Source organism: Rhinopithecus bieti, unplaced genomic scaffold (assembly GCF_001698545.2).
Source record: "Rhinopithecus bieti isolate Rb0 unplaced genomic scaffold, ASM169854v2 scaffold_2888, whole genome shotgun sequence".
In the NCBI taxonomy this organism is placed as follows: Eukaryota; Metazoa; Chordata; class Mammalia; order Primates; family Cercopithecidae; genus Rhinopithecus; species Rhinopithecus bieti.
Window position 1 is genome coordinate 1,821,390 of NW_016804209.1, and position 13,935 is coordinate 1,835,324.

General features: G+C 33.5%; 1 protein-coding gene across 1 annotated transcript in view; it reads left to right on the forward strand.

Moving 5' to 3' along the window:
- Window positions 1-7,118, forward strand: part of ZDHHC2 (zDHHC palmitoyltransferase 2) — a 71,343-nt gene extending 64,225 nt beyond the window's left edge. The window contains 2 exon segments of the mRNA XM_017867202.1: window positions 1,601-1,675; window positions 4,670-7,118. Coding sequence (XP_017722691.1) covers window positions 1,601-1,641 — 41 coding nt within the window. The 3' untranslated portion in view covers window positions 1,642-1,675; window positions 4,670-7,118.
- The last annotated feature ends 6,817 nt before the right edge of the window (window positions 7,119-13,935 follow it).

Sequence of the window (13,935 nt, forward strand, 5' to 3'; positions counted from 1 at the left end):
GCCTTTTTTCTGTTTGGAGAACCAATTCTTTATCACATTACTCAAGTAAAATGATAGAAGTAAATTCAAAATATAAAGTATAAAAGTGAAAAAAATGACAATCAAATCAGATAGTAGAAAATATCTACTGAAAAGGACCTTAAATTATTCAGTTCTTTTATTCCGAGATTTCTGTCCAATTTCAAAATGTCTGAGTAAAGTTATTGTGTAATTACCATAACTTCAGCTGCCTGAGATTTCTTCATGTCCCACTCACATTCCTCTTGTTACTGTTGTTGATTTTAATCTTTTGTTTTCTTCAGTCAGTGTAGTTTATTAGCAAGGAACAAGCAAGGCTTCGAAGTCAGACCTGATTTAAAAATCCTAATTTAGACTCCCAGTAGTGTGTAATATTTGTTACGTTACCCAACATCTTTTAGACTTAGCTTCCTTCTTTTCCAAAGACTACCTATTTCTCAGTGTTGGTAAGGAGTAGACAAAATAGGGTGATCATACATGCATATGTGTGGTGTCCACATAAAGGGGTTAAAGCCATACATCTATGATTAAGGTGTTATTAGCCAGAAAATCTTCAGACTGACTACTACTAACCTTTTCTCCTTCGTTTCTAGTCTTTTCAAATAAACTGGTCAACGTTTTAAAGTGTAATGAACCAAAGTCAGACAGCATGAGAGTTTGAAGAAACCTCTGGGATTTAGTGGTAGTGAAAAACAAATGGATGATCCCAAGTAAATATTCTAGTCATTATTTCATATATTATCAGTCATCTTCTCTTAAAATATAAGCTTTCTTTAAATAGCCTTATTTTTAACAAATATATTTTCCTCCCAGAGAGTCCCATGATTTGACTATTCATAATTTGGTCACTCTCTCGACCTTCAAACATGCCATTTCACTTTCTAATCTATGGCAAGGAATAGGCATTGCCTAAACAAAATTTGATGACACCAATTTGTTCTTTGAATCCATCAGTTTCCTTAGAGGCAGAGAAGTGAGGAATAGTTGCGGGTCAATTATTGAGAAGTGGAAAAAAAGTAACTCCTCTTCGTCCAGAAGGGATTCACGTTTCATCTTACATACTTTGTATTAACATAGCAGTGGTTTCTTGATTTTCACGTGCTGTTCTTCAATTCTTCGGCATGTTCGATTAATTTTTTTGTTAGTTGGATGAAATGAAGAACTATTTAAAGTTTAAAAGATAATGTATAGGAAGGAAAAGAAACAAGAAAAATGAGGTGAGAAAGTGCTCAAAGATTGGTTTGACTAGAATGAGGTTGGTAGAGGAAGAATTTGGAAACTTCGACATAAGCTGATGTGAGCAGTGTGGGTCAATGTATCTTTCATTATTATGTTCCTCTACTTCCTCAGATGTATATTTGTTTTTAGTGTTTTGTGTGTGTGGGAGAGAGAGATAGTGGTTGTAACTGACACTGTGTAAGGGGTATGTGTGTTTCTATATAACCATCTTATATATACCCTTATTACGTACAAGGCACCTTTGGAAGTCTACCAAGGGATTCATAATTCATAGATGAATAACAAGTTGTTGCTTATTTGTTCAAAAGCCACCAAAAATGCTAACTTATATTCTTTCATTAAGGTATGAGCAATCCTGCATTAACCATGGAGAATGAGACTTAACTCTTCAAGCAAGATAAATTCACAATTTACAAAAGTACGATGATTTTCCCTTTATTTTATATTTTTAACAGTCTTCTAATTTTCTTAGGGTAAATAGTTTCCATAAACATTTTTATTAATTTATGAGTGACTTATATAGAAGATCTTTTACCCGACTTGTGAGATTGCATTAGCCATACTGAGGCTTCTGAGCACAGACCTAGCTTCAGTATTAGCTGGTATTTAGGTTAACTTGATTAATTATAGAAATAAGTTGATGAACAAAAGTCATTTTATAGTAATGCATTAAGTGGCAGGGATCAATCCTAAAATCCTGAACTATACGTAAAAATTATCTTGTCACTTATAAAGTGAAATTAGAAATTAGAATAATTATTTTAATTTTCTTCATTTTCAGAATATATACAGTGGTCATATCCTTGACCATCCATTAGGAAACTCTCACTGAGTCTAAGTGCAATATAATTATATCTCATTAAAGTACTCATTAGCATACTGTCATTCCCATTTTTGGGTCATAGTAGGGCCTCATAGCATGTGTTAACCTTAAAATAATAGGTGTTCCAAATCATTTTCTTTAAACCGTATTTTTTAAAAAAACCAGCAGTTCCAAATCAGTTTCTTTAACATATGATCTGTTTGTAAGCCTGCAGTCAATAAAAAGGTACAATAAGGAACCCCTTTGGAACAAACAACTATATAATAAACAATTTACAGAGCTGAATATTAAAGGTAGTAAGATAACTCTCTATTTACAAAACTGCAATCTAGAATCCTGAAGTCTATGAAAAGCAAGAGATTCATTTGTAAAACAAAATGATTTGCATCAAAGTTCATAGATATATGTTTTTATTTGTTTTGGTTTTGATAAATTAGCTATGTATTGTAAGAGCAAAATGCTGATCTGGCAATTTGCCAGCTGACTAGTATCCGATTTTGGGAAGATCAGGATCAGCTCTGAATACCGGACCATAACTGCTAAAATAGTGAAAATTTAATCTGAATTTGATTAAAATAGCAAAGACACATTATTATATTTCTGAAAATAATTTTAGAATGGAACTATGAATGTAATTTTAGAATGGAACTATAGCAAATATGAGTCACTAGCCAATACCACAAATAACATATTAAAGAGAACATAGTTCTGTAAAACAGAATTTCACAGGATTTTTTTCAATATTTTGAAATTATCAGTTACAATAACTGTTGTTTTTAAGGTCAGTGCTATTAGGAATTTTTTTGTGTGTTAAGCGTTTTACAGTTACACGGTAATATATAAAAGCCATCGAGAGTTCCCAGTATTTTGACACAATACCAGCATTGTGTTTATCTCCAACACCCTGCACAATGCCAGACACATAGTAGGTTCTCAACATTGGACGGATAAGTGACAAAATAAAAACATTGAAATTAAAAATCTGACAGAAACTTGATTTTATTAATTCAAATATGACATTAGTAGTCATAATCACAAAACGGCAGCATGAATCAGTGCTATAGATCTAAAAATGTACCCCTGATCCTGGTCTTCCCAAACATTTCTGATGTAATGTTTCTATTCTATTGATATAACCAGTATGTTTTGTTTTCTTAATTTTCCCTAAAGTAGCTAATAAGACACTAGAGTTTTAAAAATAATTTTTTCCTGCTTTGCATCTCAGATTTGCAATTCATTCAAACTGTATTTATATCAAATAATAGTCTGATATTGATGTGCCTAATTTATATTAAATATCTTCATATTGGCCGGGCACGGTGACTCATGCCTGGTAATCCCAGCACTCTGAGAAGCTGAGACGGGTGGATCACAAGGTCAGGAGCTCAAGACCAGCCTGACCAACATGGTGAAACCCCGTCTCTACTAAAAATACAAAAATTAGCCGGGTGTGGTGTGGCGTGCCTGTAATCCCCGCTACTCAGGAGGCTGAGGCAGGAGAATCGATTGAACCCGGTAGGCAGAGGTTGCAGTGAGCCGAGATCACGCCATTGCACTCCAGCCTGGGAGCCTGGGTGACAGAGCAAGACTCTTAAAAAACAAACAAACAAAAGAACTTCATATTTTTTTCTCCTATTTTTGAACTACATTAGTAAATGATGTCACCTTTTTATAAAATATTTGTTTGTTCAGCAGTTTCCAGATGGTTATAATGTGCCTAAACCCATAGTTAGTACTGAAAAGTAAATTAAATTTAGCTTTCCAACCTTTCCTGTCACATGGTATAAATAAAAAAATGCTGGCCGGGCGTGGTGACTCATACTTGTAATTTCAGCACTTTGGGAGGCCAAGGCAAGCAGATTGCTTGAGCTAAGGAGTTCAAGACCAGCCTGAACAACATGGTGAAATACCATCTCTACCAAAAATACAAAAAGAAAAAAAATTAGCTGGGTGTGGTGGCATGTGCCTGTGGTCCCAGCCACTCCAGAGGCTGAGGTGGGAGGATGAGAGGATGGCTTGAGCCAGGGAGGCGGAATTGGCAGTAAGCTGAGATCAAGATCGCATCACTGCACTCCAGCCTGGGCGACAGTGAGGCCCTGTCTCGAAAAACAAAACAAAACAAAAAGTTGTGCTTCTATGCACATGAAATTTCAAAATCATTTCCCTAGATGTTCTTCCCGACTCAGTTGCCACTCCTCAACTCCATTCAGCCTCAGATGAATGCAGAGCTAACAACACAGAACCCTGCCACTCACATTGTAGCCCCAAACCAGCAACATTGTCATGCCCTGGAAGACTGATAGAAATGCAGAATCTTAGGCCTTACCCTAGACCTACTGAATCAGAGTCTGCATTTTTTTTTTTTTTTTTTTTTTGGCATTTTAATAGGATCCTCTCTTGTATATGCATATTAAAGTTTGAGCAGTATTGATGTAGAGGTCTGTATTCAAGAACACATCTACTGAGCCTGCTAGCATAGTAAACAGTTTTGAATGAGGGATGCCATTGAAACAGATTATGAAATGAGTTGGTTCATTTTGCATGTTTATGGGTAACACAGTAGTTTCATGTTTTCTGTTTCATTTCAAGGTATCAATGCTGTAGATGATGGAAGAGGCTTCCCACAGGAAGGTGCCACTGGTCAGTTGTGCCTATATCCCTTTGGCTGGAAATGCAGAATATGAATTGATCAGTTATCTCCAAGCCATTGCTTAAAATATAACATGTTTTGGACCCAATACACACATTGTTACAACTAATACAAATTCCTATTAAATATTAAAAGTAGTTCTGGTTTATTAATCAACAGGGAAAACATCTTCTCTGAAAAACTTGGAATAAATTCGAGGACCAGCTTTTACCCAAATACATGGGTAGCACAGTTTATCACGTAGAAAGTCCATTAATGATCTGATCTTCTGAATCTGAAAATGGAGACTATTAAGATATTAAGATTTCAGAGATTTCAAGTCACATTATAATGATAAGCGTTATTCATAAAACTTGTTACCTTTAAGAAGGTGGAAGTGGCAAAGCATACTTGTTTTTGTTCCTCTGGTGTGAATCCAGCCTCAGACTGAGTGAACTGTGATAATTATGAAAATTCATTACAGAGTCCAGGTGGCCTGCAGTTGAAGATCTTCAGCCATTTTTGCCTCAGTTAAATCCAGCCCTTGTTCTCTGCTGGAAAATGTGTGGACATTGAAGCTTGAGCTCCCTCTTAAAGCAGTTGGCTGGAATAGTTTTGTCCGAATACAGTACATTTCTATTACATCAGAAATATATTTTCATCTCTTCTAATCTTCTTAAGTTGGGAAATTTATGATAGCAATTATGAAGATTGTTTTATGACATTCTTTTGTTTGGCTTTTAAAATCTCTTTTAGATTATTTCTCCTGTTGAACATAGTAAAAATATTGAATTTCTCTTAAGAATTCCTAATAGGTCAACAGATTTATCCTCCAGTGATATCTGTATTATTTGTTTCTCATCTCATCAAAATTATGACAGGTAAACTATATTTTTCCTTAAACACCTATTAAGATTAAATTATGCAAATCATCAAAAATCATAAAACTTTTGGAAAGTTAGTTCAACATGAACTAAAATGGATGCTGTTTGGAAATTTAGTTTGAGATAAACTAAAATGGTGTGTTTGTTGATGCCAGAATGTTCAGCTTCAGTCAATATGATAAGCTCTTGTGCCTTGTATGCACTATTTAAAAAAAGTTTTCTTGAGTCCAGTATAATTTATGTAAATGTTAACAATTAGAATAATACTCTGTATGTTTTTTTTTGGTACTGATTTTGAGAATTTAAAGCAGATTACCTTTTAAAACTGGACCAACTAAGTAATTGGTATTTAATCCAAGAGAATATGGTGATAAACTTTTCAAAATCTTTGTTAAACCAAACATTCAACACAAAATAAACTAGAAGGCCAGAGGATAATGGAATAAAGGATCATTGCAATTACTTATCCTTCCTAAAAGTATAGTTTTATATTAATTGTGCTTATGGAGGAAACAATGTCAGCCAAGTCCATTTTATAGTCAGAGTGCAATTCTTTGAACAACAGAAAAATCTGCAGTCTTTTACAGATTTGTTTTAAGCTAACGAGTTTCATCTGACAATCTGCTTCAAGAAATCTTAGAAAATATGATAACATTTTAACTTTCATTTTAGAGCACGTTTTGGTCATTTAAAAAAATACCTGAAGTGCCAGACTGGAACGTATAGCTACTGCTAGAAGTCTTAAAACCAACAGCAGCACAGGATGAATTAAGAATTATATGAAGTCAGGTTTTTTTCCCAAAGCACAGCACTATTAGCTGTTTTGGTGGACAGGATTCGATTAAGTATTCCCTCTTGTCAAACTGGAAGCTAGGGGAAAAGAGGGATTTTTATCCTTTACTCTGCTAGAGTACTGTTACGCCCCTTCCCCCAGTCTTTTATACAATTAAATATATGTCAATGCACATTAGAATCAGATTTGAAAAAGTTAAAACAATTTCATTGTTGTAATTGTTCCCTTTCTGTTTTCATACAGTGAATAACCTTTAAAGGGTTGTTTTGTTTTGTTTTGAATTATAGGAGTTATAATTTTTGGAGATGATTGCATATCTTATTAGATATGCAATACAAATTTACCTGAGTGAACAAAGTGCTTAATAAATAGATCTACATTTTGTACATATTTATATAAAATTTACCTTTAAGTATTTGCTTTAAAAAATTTAATGGCTTAACTCGAACTTGAAGACACGTACTTCAACTGTCCTTATTGTCCATTAAACTGATAATTTTGATTTTCTTGTTTTATAGATTTTACTATATAGGAATCAAGATTTAAGAAATTTTGCATTAAAAATAGTGTACCAATGTTTCATATACATTAGTTATTTGCTATTATGTAGGGAAGAGGATTGTTATTTCAAAGATGTATTAAAGAACTGTTGCATCTGAATACAATCATGATGCATTCAAGGAAGTTCATATCCGTGAATTCACTCCTAATATACCCTACTAAAGTGGTTGATCACCTTCATTACCTGTCTATAAGAAATTGCCTTTGCAGACAATATAAATTATTTTAAGCATACATTTTCCTAATAGTTTATTAGAGCTACTAATGGCAAAATTCATGTCTTCAGTGTAGTCGTAACATAGGTCTTTGGGGGAGGGGTGGTGAGAAGATAAGGTATTTACTTCATAGTAGTTCAGTGATTCTGAGGACAATTAGAAACAGACTATAAAACTCAAGTACACTGTAACCAATAGACAACTATTGGAAATATGGCATACGTTGACAAAAAAAACTCAACTAGGGAAATCAAAGATATAAATCATATTTATAAAAAATCAGGCATGCAATCGTGATTCATGCTTCAAGAAAACATGAAAAACGTGTTACTTCATTATGTTATAAACTAGCAGATTTTCCCTATTTTGAAATACACGTAAACTTGCTCGGCTGATTCTGAAGTCGTACTGTATCTTTTAGTATATACTTATATTGTCAGATACTTGTTTGTACAAGTGATGGTTCTGATACCTTTGATCAAACATAGATACAAACCTCAGAAAATGGTAAATGCAAAGCAGTTTACATTGTAAATCATGATGAAGGTATACTCCAGCACAACCATCCCACCCACACAGTCAGACTACAGATTCTGATCTGCAAATATTTTGACCAACGTGACATTTCAACAAGTGAATTTTTCACAAATAACACGTTTAATATCTTTCTGCAGAAATGTGTTCTTCCTAAGCAGAAAACCACCTGGCTTAATCCCAAATGTTTTACACTTCTTTTCCACATACTTGGCCAGTTCAGCACCGATTTCCTCTTATATGTGGAAGGAGACTATGTTACATACCTGAAGTATTTGTTACTCTTTTACAAAGATACCACTAGGATTTTCTCACTTTGTCTTCGTAAAAATTGCTAGATTCTACTTTTTATTGCGAGTTTTAGCAATTTGATCTTGTAACGCCATGAAAAGCATTAGGTAGAAGTCAACATTAACCTAGATTTTACAACTGAGCAATCTGTTCCCCACCAGATTTCCTCTAGAATTTATTACCAAAGGATCTTATTTAGTTACAGAACACAGGAAATTGTATTATACTTCATAATGTTGCAAACCATGCATTTTCCTTTTCTCTTTTCCATAAGATTTATTTTTTTTATTATGGTAGTGCCCTGGCTTGTAAACAGTGGACATCACCAAAAGGATGAAATCAAGTAGGCTTGTTTCAAAGAAACTCCTGTGAATCAAGAACTATGAACATGAAGTATCTCCCAGAATAATGTTCAGTGTTGCAGGAGACTCTGAAACAGGGCACCCATTTTTTTTCCTTCCTCAAATAGTCCCCTTGAAATGTGAGCAAACAACTACAATAATGCAGTCTAGGTATCTAATAGCTCAATCACCAATACCCTCTGAGAATTGTTCTTATACCAGCAAAAAGTTCAAATACAATAATCTGGGCAATGCCAACATAAGACACTTTTAATCATTTGCAGACCTTTCTTGTTGCAGGAAAGTGAGGGCAAAAAACAAACTGGTGAAAAATGTTCAAAATAGATCTTTTGATGTTCTTGTTCATAGCCAGCATTCAATATTTCTGTATTGTTTACATTTGGGGGAAAATGTCTGTTAAAACTAATCCTCTGAGTGGTTTGAGTATCAATTAAACCAAAGGGAAACTTGTAATAAGTTATTTTAAGCCTTGGTTTATGGCTAGTTCCCTATTGCTCAGGAAAAATACTACTACTTTATGGTTTATGAAGACAACCTATGATTTATGTTGCATCTTCCAGGTAAGGTTTACCAGTACAAGGAGCTGAATCCTACCTGAAGTTATTAATACTTAATAGCTTCTGTTTGATGGATAAAGGTGCTTAATTGAAAAAAAAAAAAAAAAACGCATACTTCAAGTAATTACTTCAAACACATAAAATTCTGTTGATACTGAATTTAAAGATACTACAGAATATGTCAGTTCTCATGTTTTATTTTACTCAGTTATGAGAGCAAGGCTATTTTGTCAGTTTAGATTTTGTGTCTTTTTTCTGTCAGTATGTATGACTCCCTAAAGTGTACTATTAAAAACATCTTAAATGAACTAATCAAACACTTACTGTGTGAAAGCTGAATACTTTAAAAAGCGACTTTAATTATAAAGTAATCTTGGAGTAGTATGCAAATGTGCTGAAGTTATTTAAAAAACATATACTTAGGCAAGAAGTAGAGGACAGCCCCAGAATGGCTACAATGAATGCAAGGAAAGCCTGTGTACACACATATAGCTCAAGAACAAGTTTTTATTATACATGGGTTTTGCAGTGATACAAGATACCTGCTAACAACTTACAGTGTTAGTTTTTTAGAAAAACAAAACAGGTATATGGCATGAGTGAAACAGTTCCCCATCAAAAACACTTAAAACCTATAACATGGCTAGTAAGATATAAAATATTAAGTCCCCTTGGGGTCTTGCAAACTTGTATTTCCTAACAATTTGGAAGCCATGATGATATTGTCTGAAGCTAATGAACTCCAATTTCTTGGTATCATACCAAATAAAGATTCTTATCTTTTGGGAGAAAGAGCCAAAAAAGAAGAGTGTGAAAGCAGTGAATTTCCCCTCCTATGACAATAAAGCAAGAGGGCAGATTATATTCATGAATGCTTCTCATGTACAAAATATTCCTCCATACCAGGAAGGAGAGTATTGACCAGTTTATCTTTAAAAAGAAAATGAAGAGTAATTTTGGAGAAAAGTAGCTTATTCATTCACCTACAGACAATGGCTACAAAGCAATGAAATGGACTTCTAAAGAGAAATTGCTCAATTGCTTTTATACTAAACGTTAAATGTAACTAATGCTATAGAAAACTATATAATACAAGTTAGAACAAATGGAAGTTGTCTAGTGATAATGTAAATGAATCTTGTTTTTTGGAATTTTCACTCTATGGTGAATTTTAACTTTTAAAACCTGAAATGAAAATTCTGCAGGACTTGGATGTGTACAGTCCTACATTTCCATAATGTCTTAATAGAAAAATAAATGACAGGTAACATTGTTATAAATTAAGCTCTCATATAAATTACACCAGCGTAGCAAATGGCATGTGTGAACTGGCCTTCACTACAAAGCACTGACATACAATAATCAGTATTTTTCCTATCCCTTTATTTATAAATTCTGACACATTTATTTTATAGACATGAGATAACATGCATTCATAATTTGATTCCACCTCAGGTTGTCTACCCAGAGGAGCCACTGCATTTGGCAATGTGGATGAAACAGCAAACAGGACAGATATAGACCCTTGAATTTCTTCTAGTAGAGAAGGGGACAAGCCTTCTTCTTTTTTTTCTTTTTATTTTTTTAAAAAGGCCAGGTAGCAAATATTAGAGGCTTTGCAAGCTAAGACAAAATGAAGGACATTACTAAGGTACTCAAGGAAACTTTTTACAAAATTTTTGTTCTAAAAATTGCAAACTCAAAATATCAAGTACAATTTTTTTTTTTTTTTTTTTTTTTTTTNCACATATTTCATCTTTGAAAGTATCTTTTCACACAAATAGGTCGAGGTACTAAATACTGACACATCCACCCATGAGCATGTGATTTTACTTAAGCATATTCATCACTTGTAAGGCATTTGTAGGATTCATCTTTTTGGTATTTGCCCTTTAGCATGTCATTCATTCAAGATGATTCATTTCCAACAGAAGATTAAGAGGAAAGTCTTCAATTGCAGTTAAATGCTTTTAAAATTTAAAAATTTTCTTTGCACTGCATCAAAGTCCAAAAAACTGCTACAGGAAAATATATCCACTAAAAATGGATTTGGCAATACAGCGCTGTTTTGACTCCTGATAGCACAGAAAGTATATAAAGCAGCTTGACAATCTTATTATTTAAATTTTAGTTTTTATTGAAATGAATTTACCATATTGTTTTACCTTGTAATTTCAGGTCAAATTCATTAAGAAACATTTTCAAGTCTGGGGCAAAAGCTAATTTCCAAAGCTACTCAGTGTTAAAATTTGAGGATGGTTCTTCTCATTCAGAAAAATTTCAATGTCAGCCAAGAACCCAAAAAATAAAAATAAATCTTTAGCACTGCTAAGCCACTGAATGCCTGTGTAGCAAATCAAATCAGGATATTCAGCTTCTGTTTGTCACAAAAAAATTTATGGAACTGAAGATGGTTAGGTCCACAAGAACAAATGAAGTTCACTGTTGACCAGTTCAGTAACACCAATATTTCCTGCAAACTACCTGCTGATGCATAATCAAGTGAAGAGTTATAGGCTTCAAACAACTTACATTTTCACAAGCTTTATAAATTTGACCACATAAACTTTTTTTCTGCTCCATGCATTTTTTTCCCAGCATCAGTTGCATCACATCTTAGTAGATTCCACTTCAGGTCGTACTGTTTCTCAACTTTTTTGAAAATATTCCCACTTGTAGTTCCATAAATTCTTCAGTCACTTCTAATCCAGCAATGGTTTCTCAAAAAATAAAGCTAGGCAGTACTGACTAGTAAGAGGCAAAGAATTAATGGTGTCATTTGATGTTGTGTCCAAAATCCTCATTCTTCAAACGACTGTTCTCATCAAAAGGCTGATACCTTCATTTTATCTGGACACATTTCTTTGGGTTGGTTACTATCTTCAAGCATGATATAATTCAGCATTAGTAAATGGTTTTCTTTTGCTTGGCTAACAAATTGGGCACTTGTAAACATTTTGGTTGCAGCCTCATTTTTATTTTGTGAAATTCTATGATGTTTCATTTAAATTTTCTAATTCTTCTGACTGTTGTTTTCCACGAGTTGGGAATATTGTGATGTTAGTCTGATACTGTCAGTTTATTCTTTTACCAGTTACAGTGTCATTGCATTATAAACATAACATACCACCATATAATAAAATAGTCCATATTCTAGTGTGCCTTGAAAACGTATCAAAGTGTACTTTTCCTGTTCTGAGATACAGGGCATGAACTGGTAGGAGAAAAAGTAATAAATCTAGCAGTACACCGGGCATTCTAAATGCTTTCAGGTTATATCTGCATCACCATGATTCTGTAGCTTGCCAAGCAGCAACGTAAAACAAGACAGACTTAAACAGGTTCTGTAGCAGCTACTCAACTTTTCCATTATAGCAAAAAAGTATCCATAGATAAGATGTAAATGATTGTGGCTGCATTCCCATAAAAACTTATAGACACTAAAAATTGAATTTCATGTAATTGTCTGATATCAGGAAATAATCTTTTGAATATTTTTCCCAACCATTTAAAACTAAAAGCCATTTTCAGTTCACGGGCCACACAAAAACAGGCAGCAAGCTGATTCTGGCTGCAGGCCATAGTTTGACAACCCTTGCTCTAGTAGACTTAACAGACTATATGAGTCTGTAATTAATGGTTCAGGAACACTAAAAAAATTATCATCCAAATATCTTACATCTAAAACCTAGACTCTACAAACATTCAGACTGGAACAAAATAAAGTAAAACTTAGACCCAGTAAAAGTCAAAATGTTCCTCTACAGAAGTTATAAAATACTATACAGGTGCTCAACCTACAATGAGGTTACATCTGAAAAAATACTAACATTCATTTAATGCAGACAACAGCATAGAGTCCCCCAATTTACAATGGTTCAACTTACAAACTTTCACTTTGCAATGGTGCAAAAGCAATACACATTCAGTAGAAACTGTAACCCCATCATAGTCCTAAGGAGCTCCTAAACTTTTGATGGGGTTACAATACACCCACTGTAAAGTTGAAAAATCATTAAGTTGAAAGATAGTTAAGTTAGGGATTATCTACACTTTTTAGGGACAGAGCCAGAACTGATACAAGTTATGAGATTGAGCAACGATGTGGCTACTAAAAAGGTTTTACATTGATTTCTCAAAGAATAGCTAACTATTAGTTGAACAGAATTTAAATGTTAGTTTTCTCAATAAAAACTAACACTGAAATCACAAGCGAAAACAAGTTTCACTTCCTTTTTAGCAAAGACAAAATGAAAAGAAGCCAGTCAGAAACTTGCTACATTGTGTTAGATTTTTTAAAAAGCCACAGTTACACCAGATGTATTTCCTTTTAAGTATATCCTTATGAATAAATGCATTCCTAAAAAGGAGAAATAGAAATCCTTACTTAGCTAGTTGAGGTACTCATAAAGAACAAGAATAAGCCAACACTTGAAATGCAGAAAACTCAGATTGATTTTTCAATTAATGGACTAATAATCATCTAGGATTAATGAAGGAAGTTACTGGATTCTGTTGAGTTGCCCAAATAAAATGAACAATATCCCCAAATGAGTATTTCCAAAACAAAATCACCAGTCATCAACATTTATAAGAAAACATTTTGAAGCCTTTATTTACAAAAGCTTTAAAAACAAATAATACCCTCTGTTTTGCAAATAATGTTTTGTTTAAAAAGGACCACCCAGTTACAGCACTGTAATATCATGAATAAAGAATGTACAAGGGAGACAAACCAATGTGACTAACATTTGAAGATTTGCTAATATTACTGATTGAAGTGTAGGTAACACACATTATAACTTGTAGTCCATCATTTCAGGGTACAGTTAATGATTACCAAAGTCTTCCTACACATGCTCTGGTCTGGTCACATATTCTGCATGGCTAAATATTTCACAGTCTCTTTTGTCAATATATATAAAATAGATTGCAAAGATATACACAAAAAAATAAACAAGCATTACACTCCTCAGGTAATTTTATTAGCTATATATATATATATGAGAATATATATATATATATATAT